The sequence below is a fragment of the Equus asinus genome, chromosome 27 (assembly GCF_041296235.1).
Source record: "Equus asinus isolate D_3611 breed Donkey chromosome 27, EquAss-T2T_v2, whole genome shotgun sequence".
Taxonomy (NCBI): Eukaryota; Metazoa; Chordata; class Mammalia; order Perissodactyla; family Equidae; genus Equus; species Equus asinus.
In genome coordinates, this window is record NC_091816.1 from 4,972,265 (window position 1) to 4,999,477 (window position 27,213).

The 27,213-nt window shown below is 35.6% G+C and overlaps 1 protein-coding gene across 1 annotated transcript in view; it reads left to right on the top strand.

Annotated features, from left to right (window-relative positions):
• The window catches only part of LOC106826239 (disintegrin and metalloproteinase domain-containing protein 32-like), a 229,519-nt gene that overhangs the window by 160,793 nt on the left and 41,513 nt on the right, over positions 1 to 27,213 (top strand). Inside the window, exons 12-14 of the mRNA XM_070499712.1 lie at positions 3,783 to 3,960; positions 18,096 to 18,188; positions 19,542 to 19,737. Coding sequence (XP_070355813.1) covers positions 3,783 to 3,960; positions 18,096 to 18,188; positions 19,542 to 19,737 — 467 coding nt within the window. The remainder of the gene's footprint in view (positions 1 to 3,782; positions 3,961 to 18,095; positions 18,189 to 19,541; positions 19,738 to 27,213) is intronic.

A 27,213-nucleotide genomic window follows, 5' to 3' on the forward strand; every position in this document is an offset into this window, starting at 1 on the left:
TAAATGACTCTACATTGGATATACAGTTACTTAGTGGCCAAACTTCAGCTGATGTCAGTAATATAACCAATGATTTGGGTGCACTTACCATAAGCCAGAGAATTAAATTAGGCACTTTAATAATATTTAATCCTCACAAGAATCCTATGAAGAATCCTATGCACTCATGGGTATTACCTCTATTTTGAAGATGTGAAAACTGAGACTTAGAGAGTTTGATGACTTTGCCTAAAGCCTCAAGTCACAGGGTCGGTACAAGTCAACAGGTCTATCTAACTAGAGTTTTGTTATTTTCTCTATTGCATACTGAATTCATATAGAAGACAGTTAATATATTGAAATTAACTTAAGCAAAGTAGCAAGAGGACATTAGTATGTATTTGTACAAACTTCATTCTTACACTTCAGTGGTCCTTCTAGTACAGTCATATGTTGCTTATCAATGGGGATACATTCTGGGAAAAGGGTCACTAGGCGATTTAGTCGTTGTGTGAACATCATAGAGTATACTTACACAAATCTAGATGATATAGCCTACTATACACTTAGGCTATATGATACTAATTTTAAGGGACCCCTGTTGGTCCATCATGGACCAAAATGTGGGTATGCAGCACATGCTTGTATATTATTTTGATGATTTAATTTATATCTCCTTTGTGAAAATGGGTAGTTCTTGTCTTAAACCCTCACTTTCAAGACAGTCTGTGCACACAAACGAGTTCAGAAGTGGAGAGAGGAAAGAGGCATACAAAATGACAATCGTTAAGAATGTAGGGACCTAGGGAAAACTCAGGGTCAAGGTTTGCTCACCTATCTGGTTTCATCATTTGACAAAAAGGCAAAAACATTTAGAAGGAGCATGGAGTTATCAGTTTAAAGAAATTGAATTATTTTACTCATATTGCTTTCTCTTGATTCCTTGCTAAAAGCAATTTCATTAAGCTATGGAAGTTTGCTTGGGGAAGGGGGTACCATTTTGCAGTATGAATGCATTGAGGGGAACATGGGCTTTGGAATCTTTTAATTCTTTGCTAATTTTTCTAACCCTTAGTTTTCTATCTGAAAAATGTGGATCATGTGAGCTACAGTGATACAGTTGTTGTTAGGATTCAAATAATTAAGATGTATGTAAATTATTTATCATTGTGCTGGTGTGTCTTATTATTTGAGGAGTAGGGAAGACTCAGAAGGTTGTTAAAATAGTGGGGTAGGGATACATAAGAGCTGTGAGAACATGTAATTTAGGAGGGAAAAGAGTAGAAGAGATAAAGACCCTGAAAAGGAAATGAGATAATATAAAAGATAAACTTTTCTTTTTTCAAAATGCTGTCAAGTGCTAACCTCAACTTTAGAAAACTACTTTCTTTTCCATCATTTCCTTCCATAAATTAATTTCTCTGTTCTTTGAACTCAGAACTTAGGTTAGCTATATTATAGTTTCAATAAGCTTTTATAAAATAATTTGGGAACAAAGCTAACATAGCATTAGAATTCAGAGTGCAATATCTCAACCAAATAATGAAAGAAAAGCTGCAGATAATTGATTACAAATAAACTTTGGGAATACATGTTCTTAAGAACTGCCATTATGGGGCAGCAAAAAGGTGAATGGTTAGGGATTATATATAATTGACTATAAATAGTTCCAAGAGCCAAAATATTACACAATTTTTTAGTTAAAATTTTTCTTCACCTTTCCGTTTTGGTGGTAAGATCACAAAATTTCTGGTATATAGTAAAACATTACTATTTTATTGAATTATGTAATGTTCCAAGATTAATTTTTGATTAAAAGTAACTGAATTTGAAGTCTTAAACAATTGTATATGAATACTGATCATGCTAATTTATGAACTGTCTGATTTTGGTGAGATTTCTAGCTTCTCCAAACTTTAGTTCAGTTAGTATAAAATGTTGATGACAATACCAACCTCCCTGATTTGTGGTGAGGATTAAATAATCAAGTCTACAAAATGTCTGGCTAATAATAGGTGCTCAATAAATGTCATTTTCCTCCTTGCTTTAAAGGTTTTTACTGCATATTGAGAATGATTCGGCCTACACATATAGTCTTTGAAGTTAACTTTATTAGTGGGATTATGGACACAATTATATAAAATTTTGATTAGTATACAATTTCTCTGAGATCTTTAAGAAATTTCAGGACTAAGCCCGGTATAGTCTGTTTAATAAAAGTTTGTTGTTATTGAAGTTTGTTGTAGGAAGAATCGATAGACAGTTGATTCTACTTTTGCTAAGAATTGTGCTAGTAATAAGTGATACCAACAATAAAGATGACAAAGTTCCCACGTTAAGCAACTTGCAATTTAATTCATTATCTGTCACATTATATATGTGCTACAAACCTGTGAATAAACATTGAAAAAACATTGAAATAGAAGAGATTCAAACTTTCAAAGAGCTTGAATCTGAATTTTATAATGGTCAAGGGAAGGACAGAGGAAGAAGAAGAGAAGTTTGAAGAGTTGTTGATATACATCTGGGAATTTACGTAAATGGATACAGGGTTTTCTCCATGCCATCATTTCAGTTTTATTTCACCTAGGCAGAGGCGTTATACATATATTAACCGTTTTTTCCTCCATATACAAGAATTTTCATAAGTCACACCCAAAAGCTCAAAAATTTCTCTTAACTGGATTTAATTTGTAATGCATACAAAAGTGAAATTAATCTATTCTTGATTTTTTTTGTGGTAGGAATATTTGACAGGATTTCCCTTAAATTTTAAAATATGCCATATAGTATTGTTAACTATAGACACTATGGTGTACAGCAGATATCTAGAATTTATTCATCTTGCATAAGTGAAACTTTATACCCATTGAATGCCATTTAGACCTCATTTCCCCCTCCTAGCCCCTCACAACCACTATTCTACTGTCTGCATGTATGAGTTTGACCATTTTAGATATCTCATATAAGTGAGCTCGTGAAGTATTTATCCTTCTGTGACTGGCTTATTTCGCTTAGCATAATGCCCTCAAAGTTCATCCATGTCGTTGCATATGGCAGGATTTCCTTCCTTTTTTAAGGCTGAATAATATTCATTGCATGTATGTATCCCATTTTCTTTATCCATTTATCTGTCAATGGGCATTTAGGTTGCTTCCATACCTTTGCTATTGTGAATAATGCTGCTGTGAACATAGGAATGCAGGTATCTCTTCAAGATGCTGATTTCAATTATTTTTGACATATACCCAGAAGTGGGTTTGCTGGATCATATGGTAGTTCTATTTTCAATTTTTTGAAGAACCTCCCTACTGTTTTTCACAGTGGCTATACCCACTGTGAATATACATTCCCACTAACAGTGTACCAGGATTCCAATTTCTCCACATCCTCTCCAACATTTGTTATCTTTCTTTATAATAGCATCTTAACAGGTGTGAGGTGATATCTTATTATGGTTTTGCTTTGTAATTCCCTGATGATTAGTAACATTTAGCACCTTTTCATATAACTGTTGGCCATTTGAATATTTTCTTTGGAGAAATGTCTATTCAAGTCCTTCGCCCATTTTTAAATTGGGTTGTTCTTTGCTGTTGTGTTGTATTTAGTTTTGTTTTAATAAGGACATGTATTCCAGTGAATGAAATTACATAACCTCCTCAAGAATGATTTTGGCCTCTAAATACTTGTTATGAACATTTACCATTACCTATTAAATTTAGCATTTTGAAATTAATTTATGTAATATAGAATTGTGTTTTCAGCAGTATACTGACAATGACATTATATGTATTCATCTTTAGTCAATCCAGTGGTGTGAAGACTTTTAGCAGTTGCAGTTTGAGTGACTTTGAAAATTTCATTTCAAAAATGGGTGCCAGATGTCTTCAGAATAAGCCACAAATGCAATCATCTGCGCAATCAACGTGTGGCAACCGCAGATTGGAGGGCAATGAAGTCTGTGACTGTGGCACTGTGGAAGTAAGTCTGATAACTAGGAAACTGATTAATATATTTATTGTTTTAGTTCATCCTTTTATCATAAATGTTATATATCTCAACTATGACTGAATACTATGCAGAATATTGGCAGTATGTGAAATCATTTGAAATACAAGAATATACTGTCTAGGTTTTATAGATTGAAGAGTTTTGAACAAACATAAAATGTACTCCAGAAATATTATTGCTGATGGGGAAAAGGTGAATCTAGAATGAGCTTTTGGGTTCCAGACTAAATATATAAGATTTTTCCAAACCTGTGCTTAACCCTTTGGGCATTTTATAAATGTCTAACTGAAGATTAAAATGTCAGCAAACCATCAAGTATGCTGCAGGGTATTACTTCACAGTGGAATCAATAGTATAGTGAGAGAAGACTGTGTTAATGTTATAGTCTGAACATTGGGTGATTTGTGTTATTCACTTGATAGAGAAGCCCTGAAAATATAACGAATGCAAAAGGTCCAGGAAATAATGCTGCTAGACAATTCAATATTTGCAGCAACACTGCAGATAAACAAATGTTTTACCATTTGGTAGAACAAGTCCTCCCTCTTTGCTCCTCTTCATTTATTTTTAAATTAGTTTTATTGGGGGATGATCTACATACAATAAAATGCACCCACTTTAAGTATACAGATCGGTGTGTTCTGACACATGTATATAAGCATGGGTGCAAGTAAGATATAGATTCTTTTCTTTGTCCGCAAAAATTTATCCATGTCTCCCTGCAGTCATGCCCACCTCTACTCATCTCCAGGCAACTTCTGATTATGCCAGTTTTGCCTGATCTAGAAAGTCCTATGAATGGAATGATTCAGCACATATTCTTTGTGTTTGGCTGCTTTTGTTCAATACAGTGTTTTCGAGATTCACCCACATTGTTTTAAGTCACAATAGTTTCTTTGTTTTTATTTTAAGTAATATTTCATTGTTTAGATATACCGTAATCTGTTTTTCCATTTACCTGTTAAATGGACATTTAAGTTGCTAGTAGTATTGGGCCATTGTTCTGAACTCCTAAAAGTTGAATTGCTGGGTCATATGATAAGTGTATGTTTATAAGCAACTGCCAAACTATTTTCCAAAATAGTTGTATCGTTTTGCACTTCTCTCAACAACATAGGAAACTTTTATTTCCTCCACATGTTCACCAAAATTTGATATTGCAGCCTTTAAAATTTTAGCCATTCGTTTTGATTTTACTTTTTTTTTTTTTAAGATTTTATTTTTTTCCTTTTTCGCCCCAAAGCCCCCCGGTACATAGTTGCATGTTCTTCGTTGTCGGTCTTTCTAGTTGTGGCATGTGGGATGCTGCCTCAGCATGGCTTGATGAGCAGTGCCATGTCTACGCCCAGGATTCGAACCAATGAAACACTGGGCCACCTGCAGCGGAGCACACGAACTTAACCACTTGGCCATGGGGTCAGCCCCTTGATTTTACATCTTTGATGACTCTAATGATATTGAGCATGTTCGCATGTCCCTTTGGCCATTTGTTGTTCGAATAATCCATTCAAATATTTTGCCAGTTTTAAAAATTAGGAGCTGATGCCATGGCACAGTGGTTAAGTGTGAATGTTCCAGCTTGGCATGTCCAGGGTTCGCTGGTTCAAATCCCGGGTGCGGACATGGCACCACTTGTCACGCCATGCTGTGATAGGCATCCCACGCATAGGGCAGAGGAAGATGGGCATGGATATTAGCTCAGGGGCAGTCTTCCTCAAAAATAAATAAATAAATAAATAAAATAAAAATTAGGTTGTTTAGTTTTTATTATTGATTTGTAAGAGTTCCTTATACAGACTGGATACCACAACTTTGTCAGACATGTGTATTACAAACATGTTTCTAGTCTATGTATTTCCTTTTCAGTTTCTTAACCTCTTTGAATAGCAGGCATTTTTTTGAAGTGCAATGTATCGTGTTTTTCTTCTGTGGTCATGCTTTTTCTGTCCTAAAAAATCTTTGCTTACTCAAGGTCGTGAATATTTTCTCCTATGTTTTCTACTAGAATACTATTATAACTTTTACATTTAGTCTGTGATCCATTTTGAGTTTGCTTTTGTGTTTGGTGGGAGAATTGGGTTGAGGTTCATTATCCTCCATACGAAAATCAAAGTTTTCTAGCAGTATTTGTTAAAATGACTATCTTTTCATATTGTATCACCTTAGTGCCATTATGAAAATAAATTACCATCCATGTGTATCTATTCCTGGATTCTTTTCTGTTTATTTATATGTCTGTCCTTATGCCAATTCCACAGTGTCTTGATTGATGTACTTTATAATTTCTTGAAAACAGCATAAATCATCCCACTTTGCATCTCTTTCCAGCATAGTTTTCCAGTTCTGGGACCTTTGTATTTCCATATAAATTGGAGAATCAGCATGTGAATGTAGGGACTTTGATTGGAGTTTTGTTGTATCCATACAATCTTCCATCAATTTGGGGGGAATTATTTTCTTACCAATACTGAGTCTGCCAATCTGTGCACATGGTGTATCACTCCACTTATTTTGGTCTTCTTTAATTTATTTAGTTCTTCTGTAGTTTACTTTTCTTGATATTATTGCTTTAAAATGTTACTTAACAATTATCCATTGCTAGTATAAAAAAATGCAGTTGCCTTCAGTGAGTTCACCTTGGGTTTAGTGTTGATTAGAAGTGCTGAGAGTGTTCCTTCTGGTTTTTATTTTTAGGGGGAAAGCTTTCTCACCTTCACCATTAAATATGTTAGAGATATATAGATATAGATATAGATTTTTTTTTTTAGCAGATGCCGTTTATCTTAAGTTGTCTTCTATTTCTAGTTAGCTGGGAGCTTTTTTTAATTGTTGAATGAATTCGATGTGTAATGTGTAATTTTAAGTTGTACAATGTGTTAATTTGACACATTTATATATTGTAATATGATTGCCAATGTAGCAATATCTATCACATTATGTAATTATAGTACAATATTATTGTCTATATTCATTATATTGTGCATTAGATCTCTCTGGCTTATTTACTACTCATTATGAGTTTGTACGCTTAAACACCATCACTTTTATCCTCCCACCCTCACCTCCTGGTAACCACCATTTTATTCTCTGTTTTTTACAAGTTTAACGTTTTTAGATTCCACATGTAAGTGATACCTTACAGTATGTGTCTTTCTCTGTCTTACTTATGTCACTTGGCATATGTGCTCAAGGTCCATCTATGTTGTCATAATGAACGGATATATTCCTTTCTCATGGCTGAATAATATTCCATTGTGCATGTCTTTTTTTATCCATTAATCAGTTGATGGGCATTTGGATTATTTCAATATCCTGACTATTGTGAATAATGCTGCCATAAAAATGAGAGTGCATATATCTTTTCAAAATCTTGTTTTTGTGGAAGATCCAAGATGGCGCAGTGAGTAGTCCTCTTTGCCTCTCCCCCTTCGAGTCTACAATTATTTGGACACTTATCGCTTGACAAAGGATATCCAGACAGCATCTCAGGACATCTGAGACACCCACGTGACTATACATCGGAAGGCGGATGGACTTTCCTCCGGGAGGATGTGGAAATAGGTGAAAACTCTCCACCCCGACAAGCAGCCTAGTACCCGCAAGCGGCTTTCTTCCAACGGACGCCCCAGAGGATCTACTCACATCTAGGGCAGGAGCGAGCACACAACAGAGGAGTGACGGTGGAAACAGATGACCAGAACCCTACCTAAACCCCCTGCAATTACTCCTAAATGCAGAGGGAAACTTTGGAGTTGCACACCTGAGCCCGTGGGGAGAGTCTCTCCCCGCCATTGGTGGGGAGACCCTTCCTGGTGCTCGTGGCGCCCAGAGGGTCCCAGAGAGAGTCGCGGAGGGTACGGAGGTCTCCCAGCTGCCGTTGCCCGCCCTGTGGGAGTAGGGATTGCCGGAGATCCTGGAGAGGACCGGGGCTGGGGGAAGTTTCAAAGGCTGGCTCTGCGACCCGGAGGGGAAGCGCCGGAGCTCCGCCAGGGCAGCAGACAAAACTCTCTGTCTGCCATTAGCAGAGGGGCCACGCTCAGCATTCACGGCTCCGGGAGAGGCCCGGAGAGAATCCCAGAGGGCGGGGTGACCCCCAGCTGCCGTTGCCCGCCCCGTGGGACTAGGGATAGCCAGAGATCTCGGAGAGGACTGGGGCTGGGGGGAGTTCCAGAGACCCAGCTTCGTAGCCTAGGGGGAAACCCTACAGGCTCACAGCAGCCTTAGGGAAAGCCTATCCACAGCACCAGTAGAAGGCACCCAGCCGCCAGCCACAAGGCTGGAAGACCCCAGGGAAAAAGCAGCATAGCTAGGTGAACTAACCACAGACTGTAGAAGATGCCAATAGCTCTCCTGTGACCCACAGATGACAAGTGAGATTTTGTGGGTGCCGACAGCAACGGAGCTACAAATATAAGTGATCCCACCCCTAGCCGCTGGAAAAGGCCATAACACCATTGCAGACCCCAAGGAGAGAGCACATCTAGGTGGGCTGCAACAGTAGGCACCAGCAGCCTGAAGCCCCCCTGTGACGGCCCCCACGGCAGAGGAGGGAATACAAAGGGCCACTGTGGCTAGGAAGAGGAACCCAGGCCCAGTTAGCAACTACAGACAGGGTTCCTGGTTGGTGCAGTAGAAACAGCTGCTCCCCCACCGCAGCAGCTGAAACAAGTGAAAGGAGCAACTAAACTCTATCTACATGAGGAGGCACAAATCAACAACATCAAGCAATATGAAAAAATACATTAAATCTCCAGAACAGAAAGAAAGTAACAAATACACAGAAAACAATCCCAAAGAAAATGAGATATATAACCTAAATGATGATGACTTCAAAACAGCCATCATTCTCAATGAGTTAAGAGAGAATTCTGACCGACAACTCAACGAGTTTAGGAGCTATGTCACAAAAGAGTTTGATACGATAAAGAAGAACCAAACAGAAATATTGGAAATGAAGAACACAATAGAGGAGATTAAGAAAAATCTAGATGCTCTGAACAGTAGGGCCGATAATATGGAGGAAAGAAGTAGCAATTTGGAAGATGGCAATATAGAATTGCTGCAGGCAGAGGAGGAGAGAAAAGCAAGACTTAAAAGAAATGAAGAAACTCTCCGAGAATTATCAGACACAATTAGGAGATGCAGTGTAAGGATTATAGGTATACCAGAGGGAGAAGAGAAGGAGAAAGGGGCAGAAAACCTATTCAAAGAAATAATGGCTGAGAACTTCCCAAATCTGGTGAGGGAGATGGATCTTCAGGTGACAGAAGCCAATAAATCTCCAAACTTTATCAATGCAAGAAGACCAACTCCACGGCATATAGTAGTGAAGCTAGGAAAAGTCAACGACAAGGGGAAAATACTAAGGACAGCCAGGCAAAAGAAACTAACCTACAAAGGAACCCCCATCAGGCTATCAGCAGATTTCTCAGCAGAAACTTTACAGGCTAGAAGAGAGTGGAATGATATATTCAAAAATCTGAAGGACAAAAATCTACAGCCGAGAATTCTCTACCCAGCGAAAATATCCTTCAAATACGATGGAGAAATAAAAACTTTCCCAGATAAACAAAAATTAAGGGAGTTCATTGCCACAAAACCGCCTCTTCAGGAAATCCTCAGGAAAACCCTCATTCCTGAAAAATCCAAAAAAGGAAAGGGGCTACAAAACCAAGAGCAGAGGAGATAAGTTGAAGGACAACAACAGAGAGTAGCAGCTCTTCATCAGAACAGATTAAACCATGGGACGAGAAACAAAGGAAACTGTAGAAAACCAGAAAACAAGACACAAAATGTTAGTGGTAGGCCCCCACATCTCAATAATCACTCTAAATGTAAATGGATTGAACTCCCCAATCAAAAGACACAGAGTGGCAGGATGGATCAAAGAACAAGATCCAACAATATGCTGCCTCCAGGAAACACACCTCAGCCCCAAAGACAAACACAGACTCAGAGTGAAGGGATGGAGAACAATACTCCAAGCTAATAATGAACAAAAGAAAGCAGGTGTCGCTATACTAATATCAGACAAGGTAGATTTCAAAGCAAAACAGATAAAGAAAGATAAAGAGGGACAGTATATAATGATCAAAGGGACTCTCCACCAAGAAGACATAACACTTATAAATATATACGCACCCAACACAGGAGCACCAAAATTTGTAAAGCAACTCTTAATAGAACTAAAAGAAGACATCAACAACAATACAATAATAGTAGGGGACCTCAACACACCATTAACAACAATGGACAGAACATCCAGACAGAAAATCAACAAGGAAATAATAGAATTAAATGAAAAATTAGACCAGATGGACTTAATAGATATATATAGAACACTTCATCCAAAAACAGCAGGTTACACATTCTTCTCAAGTGCACATGCAACATTCTCAAGGATTGACCATATTTTGGGAAACAAAGCAAACATCAATAAATACAAGAGAGTTGAAATAATATCAAGCATCTTTTCTGATCATAATGCTATGAAACTAGAAATCAACTACAAGAAAAAAGCAGAGAAAGGTGCAAAAAATGTGGAGACTAAACAACGCGCTTCTCAACAAACAATGGATCATTGAAGAAATTAAAGAAGAAATCAAATTTTATCTGGAGACTAATGAAAATGAGAACACGACACACCAAATCATTTGGGATGCAGCAAAAGCAGTCCTAAGAGGGAAATTCATCGCAATACAGGCTCACCTCACTAAACAAGAAAAAGCTCACATAAGCAACCTCAAACAACACCTAACAGAACTAGAAAAAGAAGAACAAACAAAGCCCAGAGTCAGTAGAAGGAGGGAAATAAAAATAAGAGCAGAAATAAACGACATTGAAACAAAAAAGACAATAGAAAGGATCAATGAAACAAAGAGTTGGTTCTTCGAAAGAATTAACAAAATTGACAAACCCCTAGCCAGACTCACCAAGAAAAGAAGAGAGAAATCGCAAATTAATAAAATCAGGAATGGTAGAGGAGAAATCACAACAGATACCAATGAAATACAAGAGATCATAAGAGAATACTATGAAAATCTATATGCCAACAAATTGAACAAACTGGAAGAAATGGACAAATTCCTAGACTCCTACAATCTCCCCAAACTGAATCAGGAAGAAATGCAGAATCTGAATAGGCCAATCACAAGGAAGGAAATAGAAACGGTAATCAAAAACCTCGCCAATAACAAGAGTCCAGGACCACACGGCTTCTCTGGAGAATTCTACCAAACATTCAAAGAAGACTTAATACCTATTCTTCTCAAACTGTTCCAGAAAATTGAGAAAGATGGAGAACTCCCTAACACATTCTATGAAGCCAACATCACTCTGATCCCCAAACCTGACAAGGACAACACAAAGAAGGAGAACTACAGGCCGATATCACTGAGGAACACAGATGCAAAAATCCTCAACAAAATTTTGGAAAACCGATTACAGCAATACATCAAAAAGATTATACACCATGATCAAGTGGGATTTATACCAGGGACACAGGGATGGTTCAACATCCGCAAGTCAATCAACGTGATACACTACGTCAACAAAATGAAAAACAAAAACCACATGATCATCTCAATAGATGCAGAGAAAGCATTCGACAAGATCCAACACCCATTTATGATAAAAACCCTCAGTAAAATGGGTATAGAAGGAAACTACCTCAACATAATAAAGGCCATATATGACAGACCCACAGCCAACATCATACTCAATGGACAAAAACTGAAAGCCATCCCTCTGAGGACAGGAACAAGACAAGGGTGCCCACTTTCACCACTCCTATTCAACATAGTACTGGAGGTGCTGGCCAGAGCAATTCGACAGGAAAAAGAAATAAAAGGAATACAAATAGGTAACGAAGAAGTAAAACTCTCGTTGTTTGCAGACGACATGATCTTATGTATAGAAAACCCCAAAGAATCCACAGAAAAACTATTAGAAATAATCAACAACTACAGCAAAGTAGCAGGGTATAAAATTAACGTGCATAAATCAGTAGCATTTCTATACACTAACAATGAGCTAACAGAAAAAGAACTCAAGAACTCAATCCCATTCACAATCGCAACGAAAAGAATAAAATACCTTGGGATAAACTTAACCAAGGAAGTGAAGGATCTATACAATGAAAACTACAAGACTTTCTTGAAAGAAATTGGAGATGACATAAAGAGATGGAAAGACATTCCATGCACATGGATTGGAAGAATAAACATAGTTAAAATGTTCATACTATCTAAAACAAAGCTGGCGGAATCACAATCCCTGATTTCAAAACATACTACAAAGCTACAGTGATCAAAACAGCATGGTACTGGTACAAAAACAGGTGCACAGATCAATGGAACAGAATTGAAAGCGCAGAAATAAAACCACACATCTATGGACAGCTAATCTTCAACAAAGGAGCAGAGGGCCTACAATGGAGAAAAGAAAGTCTCTTCAACAAACGGTGCTGGGAAAACTGGACAGCCACATGCAAAAGATTGAAAATTGACCATTCTTTTTCACCACACACCAAAATAAACTCAAAATGCATCAAAGACCTAAAGATCAGGCCTGAGACAATAAGTCTTTTGGAAGAGAATATAGGCAATACACTCTTTGACATCAGTTTCAAAAGAATCTTTTTGGACACTGTAACTCCTCAGTTGAGGGAAACAATAGAAAGAATAAACAAATGGGACTTGATCAGACTAAAGAGCTTCTTCAAGGCATGGGAAAACAGGATTGAAACAAAAAAAACAGCTCACTAATTGGGAAAAAATATTTACAAGCCACTTATCCGACAAAGGGTTAATCTCCATAATATACAAAGAACTGACACGGCTTAACAACAAAAAAACAAACAACCCGATCAAAAAATGGGCAGAGGACATGAACAGACATTTCTCAAAAGAAGATATGAATATGGCCAATAGACACATGAAAAGATGTTCATCATCGCTAATCATCAGGGAAATGCAAATCAAAACTACACTAAGATATCACCTTACACCCGTTAGATTGGCAAAAACATCCAAAACCAAGAGTGACAAATGTTGAAGAGGTTGTGGAGAAAAAGGAACCCTCATACACTGTTGGTGGGAATGCAAACTGGTACAGCCACTATGGAAAACAGTATGGAGATTTCTCAAAAAGTTAAAAATAGAAATACCCAATGACCCAGCCATCCCATTACTGGGTATCTATCCTAAGAACCTGAAATCAGAAATCTCAAGAGTCCGTTGCACCCCTATGTTCATCGCAGCATTATTTTCAATAACCAAGACGTGGAACCAGCCTACATGCCCAGAAACTGATGACTGGATAAAGAAGATGTGGTATATATACACAATGGAATACTACTCAGCCATAAAAAAAGACAAAATTGGCCCATTCACAACAACGTGGATGGACCTCGAGGGTATTATGTTAAGCGAAATAAGCCAGTCAGAGAAAGACGAACTCTATATGACTCCACTCATAGGTGGAAATTAGTATACTGATAAGGAGATCTGATCGGTGGTTACCAGGGAAAAGGGGGGGTGGGGGGAGGGCACAGAGGGGGAAGTGGTGTACCCACAACATGACTAACAAAAATGTACAACTGAAATCTCACAAGGTTTTAATCTATCATAACATTAATAAAAAAAATAAATCTTGTTTTTGTTCCCTTTGTTATATATTCAGATGTGGAATTGCTGAGTCATATTGTTGATCTATTTTGAATTTTTTTGTGGATTCTCCATATTGTTTTCCATAGTGGTTGGGCCGTTTTACTTTCCCGCCAACAATGTGTAAGGGTTTCCTTTTCACCATATCCTTGCCAGTGCCTGTTCTCTCATATCTTCTTGATAACCATTCTAACAGAAGTGAAGTGATATGTCATTGTGCTTTGATTTGCATTTCTCTGATGATTATGATGTTGAGCATTTTTTCATGTATCCATTGTCCATTTGATGTCCTCTTTGGCGAAATGTCTATTTAGTTCCTCTGCCCATTTTTTAATTGGATTATTTGTTTGTTTTTATTGAGTTGACTGAGTTCTTTATATATTTTGGACATTAGCCCCTTATCCAATACATGGTTTGCAGAAATTTTCTCCCACTCTGTAGATTGTCTTTTCATTTTTTTTATTGTTTCTTTTGCTGTGCAGAAGCTTTGGATTTTGATGTAGTCTCATTTGTTGATTTTTTCTTTTGTTGTTTGTGTTTTTGACATCATGCCTTCCAAATTATTGCCAAGACCAATATCAATAAGCTTTTCCCCTATGTTTTCTTGTAGGAGTTTCATGGTATCTGGTCTTACATTTTGGTCTTTGATCCATTTCAAATTAAGTTTTCTGAGTGGTGTGAGATAGAGATTCAATTTCATTGTTGTGCCTGGGTTTCTTCAGTTTTCCTGGCACCATTTGTTGAAGAAACTATCCTTTCCACATTGGGTATTTTGGCCTTATTGTGAAACATTATATATGCTGACCATATATGCCAGGGATAATTCTGGGTTGTCTATTCTGTTCTATTGGTTGATGTATCTATTTTTGTGCCAGTACCATCCTGTTTTTGTTACTAGGACTTTGAAGTATAGTTTGAAATCTGGATATCTGATACTTCCAGGTTTGTTCTTTTTTCTTAGGATTGCTCTGGCTATTCAGGGTCTTTTGTTGTTCCAGACAAATTTTAGGATTCTCTCTTCTATTTCTGTGAAGAATGCCTTTGCTATTTTGATGGAGATTGCATTGAATCTGTAGATGGCTTGGGTAGTAAGGTCATTTTAACAATATTAATTCTTCTGATCCATGAACATGGGATATCTTTCCATTTGTTCCCTCTTTGATTTCTTTCAGCAGTTTTGTATTCATTGTACAAATCTTTCATTTCCTTGGTTACATTTATTCCTAAGTGTTTTGTTGTTTTTGATGTTATTGTGAATCTGATTATTTTCTTTATTTCTTTTTCAGATGCTTCATCATTAGTGTAAAGCAATGCAATTGGTTTCTGTATGTTAATTTTGTATCCTGCCACTTTACTGAAATTGTTGCTTAATCCCACAGTTTTTTTTTTTTTTTACCAAGTATTTGGGTTTTTTTTATATAGGATCATATCATTAGAAAATAATGGTAGTTTTACTTCTTCCTTTCCAATTTGGATGCCTTTTATTTCTTTGTCTTGCCTAATTGCTCTAGCTAGGCCTTCCAGTACTTCGTTGAATAGGAGTGATGAGAGTGGGCATCCTTGCCTTGTTCCTGATCTTAGAGGAAGCACTTTCAATTTCTCTCCATTGAGTATAATGTTAGTTGAGAGTTTTCAATCAAGAATTTGTGTTGAATTTTGTCAGATGTCCTATTTCTGTGTGTATGGAGCTGATCATATGAGTTTTCTCCTTTTTTTTACCTATTAATATGGTGCATTTCATTGATTGGTTTTTGAATGCTAACCCAACTATGTATTTCTGAGATTAGCCCCCACTTGGATTATTCTATATATATACATGTTCCTAGATTTAATTTGCCCATATTTTCTTCAGGATTATGGGACTTATTTTCACAAGGGGATTGTGGTCTGTAGCTTTTTCTTTTCTTGTAATATTTCCTTCTAGTATTGGCATCAGGGCAATTCTGGACTCATAAAATGAGTTGGAAAGTGCTCCCTTACTCCCTACTTTCTGAAAGAATTTGTTTAAGATTGGTATTACTCCTATTTATTTATTATTTTTATGGTGGAAGAGCACTTAACATGAGATCCACCCTTTTAAATCTATCCTCCCAGAAGTTTTATAGTTCTGCATTTTATATTTAGGTTTATGATCTATTTTTGAGTTAATTTTTTTTTGAAAAGTATACGATCAGTGTCTACAGTCATTTTCCATGTGTATGTCTAGATGTTCCAGCAAGCTTTTGTTGAAAAAGTCTATCCATTCTCCATTGAATTGCATTTGCTCCATTGTCAAAGATTTCATTATCACTGTGTAGGTCTATTTCTGGGTTCTTTATTTTGTTCCAGTGATCTCTTCTTCTATTCTTTTATGAATATCACTCTGTCATTATTATAGTTTATAGTAAGTTTTGAAGTTGGCTATTGTCAGTCCTCCAATTTTTCTCCTCCTCCTCCTCCTCCCTCTCCCTTCCTCCTCCTCCATCTTTTTCCTCTCCATATAAACTTTAGAATCAGTTTGTAAATATCCACAAAATAACTTGCTGGAATTTTAATTGCAATTGCATTGAATCTCTAGATCACTTTGGAAGATGACATCTTAACAATATTGAGTCTTCCTATCCATGAATGTGGAATATCTCTGCATTTATTTACATTTTCTTTGATTTCCTTCATGGAGTTTTGTAGTTTCTCTGATTCAGATACTATAAAATTTTGTTAGAACTTTTCCCAAGTAATTCATTGTTTTCATGCTAATTTAAATAGTATTGAGCTTTTAAAATTTCAAATTGCCATTTTTCATTGTTGGTACATAGGAAAACAATTGACTTTTGTACGTTAACTTTGTATCCGCATCCTTGCTATAATCACTTATTAGTTATATGTCAGTTATTTGGTCAATTATTTTCTTTACATAGACAATTGTGTAATCTATGTGCAAAACCAGCTTTATTTCTTCCTTCTCAACTTGTATATGCTTAATTTCATTTTCTTGTCTTATTACATTAGCTAGGACTTCCAGTAAGATGTTGAAAGGAGTGGTGAGAGGGGGCATCCTTGCCTTGTTCTTGATTGTAGGGGGAAAGTTTATGGTTTCTCACCGTGAGTATGATGTTAGCTGTAGGTGTTTTCTAGATGTTCATCATCAAATTGTGGAAGTTTTCTTCTGTTCCTAGTTCCTAACATTTTGTATAATAAGCGAGTGTTTGATTTTGTCAAATGCTTTTTCTACATCAATTGTTATGATAATATGGTTTTTCTTCTTCAGCCATCAATATGATGGATTACATTAATTGATGTTTGAATGATGACCCAGCCTTGTATACTTGTGATAAATCCCACTTGGTTGTGGTCCATAGTTCTTTTTATAAACTGTTAGATTCAATTTCCTAATCTTTTTTGAGGATTTTTCATCTTTGTTTATGAGAAATATAGGTGTGTAATTTTCCTTTCTTGTAATGTCTTTCTCCGGGCTTGGTATTCGGGTTATTCTGGCCTCATAGAATGAGTTAGAAAGTGTCACACATCAAGGGTGGAAGAGTAATGTGTCTATGATTCCATGGGGTGAAGACAATAGGAGCTCTATGTGTAGCGCTTCTCTTGAATTCTGTCCTAGGTATTTCTTCTCTTGGTTGATTTTAATTTGTATCCTTTCCATATAATAAACATGACTGTGAGTATAACAGCTTGCAGTGAATTCTATGAATCCTTTCAGCCAATTATCAAGCCTGAGGGGATTTGGGGAATCCACTGAACTTGTGATTGGTGTAAGAAGTGAGGGAAGTCTTGAGGACATTCTCGCTAACTTTGCAGTGGCCCTAAATTCTACACACTCTTCTCCCCCCAGCTTTATTGAAACATTATTGATAAATAGAAATTACATATATTTAAGGTGTACAGTATGATGTTTTTATAGATGTATATGTTGTGAAATGATTCCCACAATCAAACCAATTAACATATCCATCACCTCACACTGTTATCTTTTTCTTGTAGTGAGAATACATCACCTATCATCTTAGAAAATTTCAAGTATATAATACAGTATTGTTAATTTTAGTCACCATGCTGTGCATTAGATTCTGAGAACTAATTCGTCTTATAAATGAATGTTTGTAGCCTTTGATCAATATGTCTTCTTTCCTCCCGCCCTCCAGGACTAGTAGCCACCATTCTACTCTCTATTATTGTTATCCAATTTCTGAAAAAACTTGTGTCATATATTTTGCCCAGTGTTCTAGTTGGATAAGAGTTAGTGGGACACCAGTTACTCTGTTTCAACCCGAAGTAAAAGTCCTACTTTAGTATTTTAATTCTTTAGAGATGCAAAAATCTATAAATGTTGATAGCATTCATATTCTTCCCCAAAACTCAAAAAATACACACAGTAAATAAAGCTTCTCCCAAAGTTTATATTATTGTCATGATGTATTTTTGCTTGTGCTTGCCACTCATTCATAGCAATGTGGACCTCTTACCTGTTGTGATCCTCCAACTTGTACACTGAAAGCAGGAGCACAATGTCATGAAGGATTGTGCTGCAAGAGCTGTAACGTAAGATTCAAGTTTATTAATATCTCCGCAATATATAATGAATCATGTCTAGAATACTTTAAAACACTTGGATATAAAGCCATAAGTCAAAATAAATGACCTTTCAAATAAAGAAAAAGATACTAAATTCAGAATCAGGTTTCTTATTTTGTGAACTTTAATGGATGTTGAGGCCTCTTTATAATGCCATTATTCTCCCTAACTTGGTGCTATTGTTTTTAAGCCTTGATTAAGAGCTGCTATAGAATTCTTCAATACAGAAGGTCGCCATTAAGAGGGACTATTTTCATTCACTCTATCCAATATTTATGTTTTATGAATAAAAATGTCATTACTGGTTGTGATAGGTATCTATAGGTATGTAATCGAAGATACTGCAGCTTCCTATAAATGTGTAAATAATGAAACTCACTAGAAGTAACACTTTCCAAATGCTACATGTTAGCACAAAATTTAAACTCTGAAGGTATTATTCAAAGATCATTTGACTTAAAGATCACATTTTAGCTTATATGTTGAAGATGTTGACTCCTGTCTCTTGTTTTACTTTTCAACCCTTCCAATCTATTTGTGACAAATTCATCATATGAAAATCTCTCTATTGAACTACCTGCCCTGGGTTCTGTGTTCTTGACTGTCCTTGACTGACACAGTTTTGCATTATTTTTTTCTAGAATCTTATAATGTGGTTACATTCTTACCTCTGTGCCCTTTTTAGTGTCAACTGGAAGTCATCAATTAAGAAGTATGAGATAGATGCCCACTTGAGATTCTTTTATATAGATTTTCAGAATTCTGTATGTGGAAGTGTTAACTATAGGATAATTCAAGAGAAAAATAAAAATTGAATTCCTTCCTCTGCAGACTTCTGTAGTTGAACTGCCTCTTTAATCACCCTTCAGTTTCCCTCTGTTTGTTCCATTGTTTGTGTTTCACATTTGTCATAGAATTACAAATATTCCATACTTAAAAGCTGTGGTTTGAATAAGCATATTTTATTTCAAAATTGTCTAAATTACACTATCTTCACTCCCAAAAAATAATTATCCCAAGCTAAAAGTGACTTTTCCTCCCTCACACAAAAACACAAACAAAACTTTGGCTCTCATCACATCATATTTGTGTTATACTTTTTCTTGTACATATATCTTATCTCCTGCTTTAGTTGCTAACAGTCAATATTTTAAAAATATGATTAGCATAATGTTTTATGCAAAGAAGTTACTAATAGACATGAATGAATAAATAGATCAGTAAACTATAAATGGAATTAACACAACTTTGAAATAAATATTGATAACCACAACGATCTTATATATAATGCTTTCTTTTTAATATTTTAATTCCTATTAGATTTCAGGAAGAGGTGTTCTATGTAGGCCGACAGCACATTCTGAATGTGATTTACCTGAGTATTGTGATGGAGTCTCACCACAGTGTCCACCTGATATAACTTTTCACGATGGAAAGTTATGTAAAGGAGAATATTTTTGTTATGGTGGAGAATGCCAAGATCTTGATGCACGTTGTCAGAGCCTATTTGGAGCAGGTAAAATTGTTTTGTAACATCTAAATAGTTGGTCTTCACTATTTTTTTTAATGTTACTAAGACAATGGGCAATTATATACATAAAATTTAGATTCTATATTTATAAATATATATATAATTTAAATTAAATATATTTAAATTATTTATTGTGTTTAATATCTATTTTTTCAAACTTTATTAAGGTATAATTTACAAATAAAAATATATATTTAAGATATATGACTTGATATTTCGATATACATATGCATTGTGAAATAGTTGCCACAATGAAGCTGCTTGACAGACCCATTACATGCATACACCCAGAAATGGAATTGCTGGATCATAAGGTAGTTCACTTTTAATTTTTGAGGGACTATACTATTTTCTATAATGGCTGTACCAATTTTCTCCGCATCCTTGCTAATACTTATCTTTTGTCTCTTTGATAATATCTACCCTAAAAGATGCGAGTTGTGGTTTTGATTTTCATTTCCCTGATGATTAGTGATTTTGAACACCTTTTCCTATATGTGATGGCCATTTGTCTGTCTTCTTTTGAGAAATGGCTATTCAGGTCCTTTGCTATTTTTAAACTTCATCATTTGATTTTTCTATTGAGATGTATGAGTTATATATTTTGGAGATTAACGTCTTATGAGATATATCATTTGCAAATATTTTCTTGCGTTCTATAGGTTTCCTTTACACTGTTGTTTTTTTGGGTGTGTTCTGAGAAGTTTTTAAATTTGATTCTGTCCCACTTGTCTATTTTTGCTTTTGTTTCCTGTGCTTTTGTGTCACATCCAAAAAATTATTTCCCGGAGCAATGTCCAAGAGCTTTCCCCCATGTTTTCCTCTAGTAGTGTTACAGTTTCAGGTCTTACATGTATGTGTCCCTCCCTGGCCCCCACAAGCTTTATTGAGATACAATTGACATTGTTTAAGTTTAAGGTGTACAATGTGTTGATTTGATACTTTTATATATTACAAAATGATTGCCACCACCGTGTTAACAAACATCTCCATTTTGTCACATAATTACCATTTCTTTTCTGTGGTGAGAACATTTAAGATCTTCTTTCTTAGCAACTTTCAAGTATATAATATAGTGTTATTAAGTATAAACATCATGCTGTACATTAGATCCCCATAACTTCATTTTATAACTGGAAATTTGTATCCCTTGACAAACATCTCACGTTTTCCATCACTTTCCAGTCTATGGTAACCACCACATACTCATTGTTTCTCTGAGTTTGGATTTTTTAGATTCTATATATAAGTGATAACATAGAGTATTTGTCCTTCACTATCTGACATTTCACTTACTGTAATGTCCACAAGTTTTATCCATATTATTGCAAATTACAAGATATATTTCTTTCTCTTGACTGAATAATATTCCATTGAATGTTTTTACAATATATTTTTTTACCCCTTCCTTCATTGATGGACACAAGTTTCCATAGCTTACCTATTTTGAATAATGCTGCAATGAACATGGGTGTGCAGATATGTATTTTGAGATCTTGTATTCATTTCCTTTGGATATGAAGTGGATTGGCAGTGGAATTGCTGGATCATATAGTAGTTTTATTTTTAACTTTTTGAGGAACCTTCATTCTGTTATTCATAGTGGCTGCACCAATTTACATTTCCACTAATGGTACACAAGTGTTCCCCTTTCCCCAAATCCTCCCCAACATTTATTATCTCTTGGCTTTGTGATGAGAGCCATTCTAACAGGTGTGAAATGATATTGCAGTTTTGGTTTGCATTTCCTGGGCGATTAGTGATGTTGAGCTATTTTCATGTGTCTGTTGGCCATCTATGTGTCTTCTCTGGAAAAATATCTATTCAAGTTCTGTGCCCATTTTTTAAATCAGGTTGTCTTTTTGCTATTGAGTTTTATGCGCTCATTATATATTTTGGATATTAACCCCTTATTGGATATATGACTTGCAAATATCTTCTCCCATTCAATAGGTTGCCATATCATTTTGTTGGTGGTTTTCTTCACTGTGAAAAAGCTTTTTGTTTGATGTACTTCTGTTTTTTTATTTTTACTTTTGTTGCCTTTGCCCGAGGAGACAGATCCATAAAAGTTTTACTAAGACTAATGTCAAAGAGCTGACTGCTCATGTTTTCTTCCAGGAGTTTTATGGTTTCAGGTCTTACATTTAAGTCTTTGATCTTTTTGAGTTTATTTTTGTATATGGTGTAAGCATGTGGTGTAGTTTCATTCTTTCACAATGTAGCTGTCCAGTTTTCCTTACACCAATTATTGAAGAAACTGTCTTTTCCTCATTGTATATTCTTGCCTCCTTTGTCATAGAATAATTGACCATATAAGCATAGGTTTATTTCTGTGCTTTCTGTTCCATTGATCTATATATCTGTTTTTATGCCAGTACCATATATTTTTGATTACTATGGCTTTGTAGTACAGTTTGAAGTCAGGGAGCATGATGCCTCCAGCTTTGTTCTTCTTTCTCAAAATTGCTTTGGATACTCTGGGTCTTTTGTGCTTCCATACAAATTTTAGGATTTTTGTTTTAGTTCTGTGAAAGATGCCGTTGGGCTTTTGATAGGGATTGCATTGAATCCATAGTTTGCTTTGGGTGTTATGGACATTTTAACAATATTAGTTCTTCCAATCAATGAGCATGGTACATCTTTCCACTTATTTGTGTCATCTTCAACTTCTTTCATCAATGTCTTATAGTTTTCTGAATACAGGTCTTTTACCTTCTTGGTTAAAATTTTTCCTAGGTAATTTATTCTTTTTGATGCAATTATACATGGGGTTATTTTCTTAATTTCTCTTTCTGATAATTCATTATTAGTGTTTAGAAATGCAACAGATTTCTGTATATTGATTTCATATCTTGCAACTTTACTGAATTCATTCATTACTTATAATACTTTTTTGGTGAAATCTTTAGGATTTTCTATATGTAGTTTCATATCGCCTGTAGATAGCAACGGTTTTACTTCTTCCTTTCCAATTTGGATGCCTTTTATTTCTTTTTTTGTCTTATTGCTGTGACTAGGACTTCAAATACTATGTTGGATAAAAAGCGGCAAGAGTGGGCCTCCTGTTTTCTTCCTGATCTTAGGAAAAATACTTTCAGTTTTCCATTGTTGAGTATGATATTAGCTGTGGTTTTGTCTTATATGGCTTTTATTATGTTGAGCTATGTTCCCTCCATGCCCACTTTCTTGAGAATTTTTGTCATAAATGGATATTGAATTTTATCGAATGCTTTTTCTGCATCTATTGAGATGATCATATGATTTTTATCCTTCATTTGGTTAATGTGATTTATCACATTAGACTGATTTGCAGATTTTGAACCATCCTTGCATCCCTGGGATAAATACCACTTGATTATGGTGTATGATCCTTCTAATATATTAGGAAATTGAGTTTGCTAATATTTTGTTGAGTTTGCATCTCTCTTCATCAGGGATATTGGCCTGTAATTGCCTCTTTTTGTAGCATTCTACCTGGTTTTGGTATCAGGGTAATGCTGGCCTCTTAGATTGAGTTTAGACGCATTCCTTCCTCTGCAGCTTTTTGGAATAGTTCAAGAAGGATAGGTATTAACTCTTCTTTAAATGTTTGGTAGAATTCACCAGTGAAGCCGTCCTGTTCTGGACCTTGTTTGTTGATTACCAATTCATTTTTCTTACTAGTAATTGGTCTGTTTAGATTTTCTATTTCTTCTTGATTCAGTTTTGAACGATTGTATATTTCTAGGAATTTATCCATTTCTTCTGGTTTATTCAATTTGTTGGCATTTAATTGTTCCAAGTAATCTCTTATGATTCTTTGTATTTCTGGGGTGTCATTTGTAACTCTCCTCTTTCATTTCTGATTTTATTTATTTGAACCCCCTCACTTTTTTTCTTGTTGAGTCTGGCTAAAGAATTATCAGTTTTGTTTATCCTTTCAAAGGACTAGCTCTTAGTTTCATTAACCTTGTCTATTGTTTTTTCTATTTCATTTATTTCCACTCCAATCTTTATTATTTCCTTCCTTCTACTAACTTTGAGCTTTGTTCTTTTTTTAGGTCCATTAGGTGTAACATTAGATTGAGATTTTTCTTGTTTGCTAAAGTAGGCCTATATTGTTGTAAGCATCCCTCTTAGAACTACTTTTTCTGTTTCGTATAGATTTTGGAGCACTGTGTTTCCATTTTCATTTGTCTAAATTTATTATTATTATTATTAATTATTATTATTAATTTTATTATTTTTGCTGAGGAAGATTTGCCCTGAGCTAACATTTATTCCAATATTCTCCATTTTCTGTGTGGGTCGCTGCCCCTACATGGCTACTGATGAGTAGTGTAGGTCATGCCTGGAACCAAACCCGGAATGCCAAAATGGAGTGCACCAAACTTAACCACTATGCCAGTGGGGCTGGCCTGCAAGGTTTTTTTTATTTCCTCTTTGAGTTTTTTTGTTGATCCATTGGTTGTTTACTAGCATATTGTTTAGCCTCCATGTATTTATGTTTTTTCCAGTTTCTTCTTGTAATTGGTTTGTAGTTTCATACTGTTGTTGTCAGAAAATATGCTTGATATGATTTCAGTCTTTTTAGGTTTATTGAGACTTGTTTTGTGGTCTAACATGTCATGTGTCCTGGAGAATGTTTCATGTGTACCTGAAAAGAATCTATATTCTGCTATTTTTGGTTGGAATTTTCTGTACATTTCTATTAAGTACCTCTGGTCTAATGTGCTGTATAAGGCCAATGTTTCCTTGTTGATTAGCATCCCATAGGTTTTGATATGTTGTGCTTTTATTTCTTTTTTTGAGGAAATTAGCCCTAAGCTAACTGCTGCCAATCCTCCTCTTTTTGCTGAGGAAGACTGGCCCTGATCTAACATCCGTGCCCAACTTCCTCTACTTTATAAGTGGGATGCCAACACAGCATGGCTTACCAAGTGGTGCCATGTCTGCACCCGGGATCCAAACCAGCAAAAGCCGGGCCCCTGAAGTGGAACGTGCACACTTAACCACTGCACCACCAGGCCTGCCCCTGTGCTTGCATTTAGATTTGTTTCATTTTTGGATTTCCTGGTTGATATCTTCTTTGATTCATTGGTTGTTTAGGAGTGTGTTGTCTAATTTCCACATATTGATGAGTGTTCCTGCTTTCTTTCTGTTATTAATTTCTAGTGTTATACTACTGTTGTTGGAAAAGATACTTTGTATGATTTCAATCCTCTTAAATTTTCTAAGAATTGTTTTTTGATATATCATATTATCTACTGTGGAGAATGTTCTGTGCATGCTTGAGAAGAATGTGTCTTCTGCTGCTGTTGGATGGAATATTCTGTATATGGCTGTTAGTTCCATTTGGTCCAAAGTATGGTTCAAGTCCGATGTTTCCTTGTTGATTTTCTCTCTGGATATCTATCCACTGTTGAAAGTGGAATACTGAACTCCCTACTATTGTATTGTCTATGTCCTTCTTTTGTTTTCTTAGCATTTGCTTAAGATATTTAGGTGCTTTGATTTGCGGTTTACATTTTTATGATTGTTACATATTCTTCATGAATTTTCATTGTTTAATGACCCTCTTTTGCTTTTGTTACCATTTTTGGCTTAAAATCTATTTTGTCTTATGTAAATATAGCTACCTCTGCTCTCTTCTTTTGCACTTGCATGGAGTATCTTTTTTCCGTTCTTTCACATTTGCCTATGTTTGTACTTATGGTTGAAATGATTGTCTTGTAAGCAGCATATAGTTGCATCTTCTTTTTTTGAATCCCTCCATCAGCTATGTGTCTTTTGATTGAAGAATTCAATTCATTTGCAATTAGAGTAATTATGGATAGGTAAGGACTTATTAATTCTATCATGTTAATAGTTTTCTTGGTGTTTTGTAGTTCCCTTCTTCCTCTCTTGCTGGTTTCCTTTGTGAATTTGTGATTTTTCTTAGTGGTATGCTTTGATTCCCTTCTCTCGAGCATTTGTGAATCTATTGCAGGTTTTTTGTTTATGCTTACTATACAACTTACATAAAATATTGTATATTATAATAGTCTATTTTATACTGATATAATTTAACTTTGCATACAAAATCCTATGCTTTTTCTCCCCTCCTTTTATGGTTTTGATGTCACATTTTACATCTTTTTTGTAGTGTGTATCCATTAAGAAATCATTGTAGGTATTGCTGTTTTTAACACTTTTGTCCTTAAACTTTATACTATAATTAAGTACTTAACACACCACCATATTTCATTTGTAGAGTATTATGAATCTGACTATGTCCTTGCCTTCACCAGTGTGTTGTATATTTTCACGTTACTGATTAGCTCCTTTCATGTCAGCCCAGCAACTGAAGATCGGTTGAATGTACTCCATTTAACATTTTTTGTAATGCAGGTTTATTGCTAATTAAATTCCTTAGCTTTTATTTATTAGGGAAAGTTTTATCTCTGCATAATTTCTGAAAGATAGCTTTGCTGGTTAAAGTATTCTTGGTTGGCAGTTTCTTTCAGAACTTTGAATATATCATACCATTCTTTCCTGGCCTATGGGTTTTCTCCTGAGAAGTGTACTGATAGACTAATGGGGGTTCCCTTTTATGAGAGAAAATTTTTTCTCTTGCTGCTGTAAAATTCTCTCTTTGTCTTTGACTTCATACTTTTATTATAATATGTCTTGGAGAAGATCATTTTGGATTGAAATTTTGGCATGATCTATTAGTTTCGTAAATTTGGATGTCCAAATTTATGCCCCCTGCCCCAGTTTATGTTCTCAGCCATTATTTCTTTAAATAAGCTTTCTACCTCTTTCTCCTTCTTTTCGCCTTCTGTGCCTCTGATGATGTGTAAGTTATTTCTACTGATGGTATCCCATAAGTCCCATAGGTTTGTTTCATTCCTTTTTCATTTGGTTGGATAATTTCAATCCTCTGTCTTGTAGCTTACTGATTCTTTCTTCTGCTTGGTGAATTCTATTGAAGATCTCCATTGGATTCATTGGTCTAGTCATTTTATTCTTTAGCTCCAAAATTTCTGTGTGGTTCTTTTATACATTTTCTATCTATTTGTTGAACCTCTTATTTTGTTCTTGTATTGTTTTTCCCATATCACTAAATTGTCTATCTATGTTCTTGTGTTCTCTTGTAGCTCTCTGAGAGTCATTAGAATGACTATTTTGAATTATTTGTCAGACAAATGCTGAATCTCCAATTCTCTGAGGCCATTTACTGTATGTTTACTGTGTTCTTTTTGGTAGCGTCATGTTTCCCTGCTTCTTTGTGATCCTGTAGCCTTGTGTAGGTGTCTGTGCATTTGAAAAAGCAATCACCTCTTTCAGACTTTATGGACTGCCTTCAATAAGGGAAGACCTTCATCTGCAGGTAGGGACACTCTGGATTGTGCTGTGACTCTGGGTCTAGTGGTTCAGGGCACCCAGTTTGGGGGTGTGTTGGTGGAACTGAGTCCAGTGGGGTGTGATGTCTCTGAC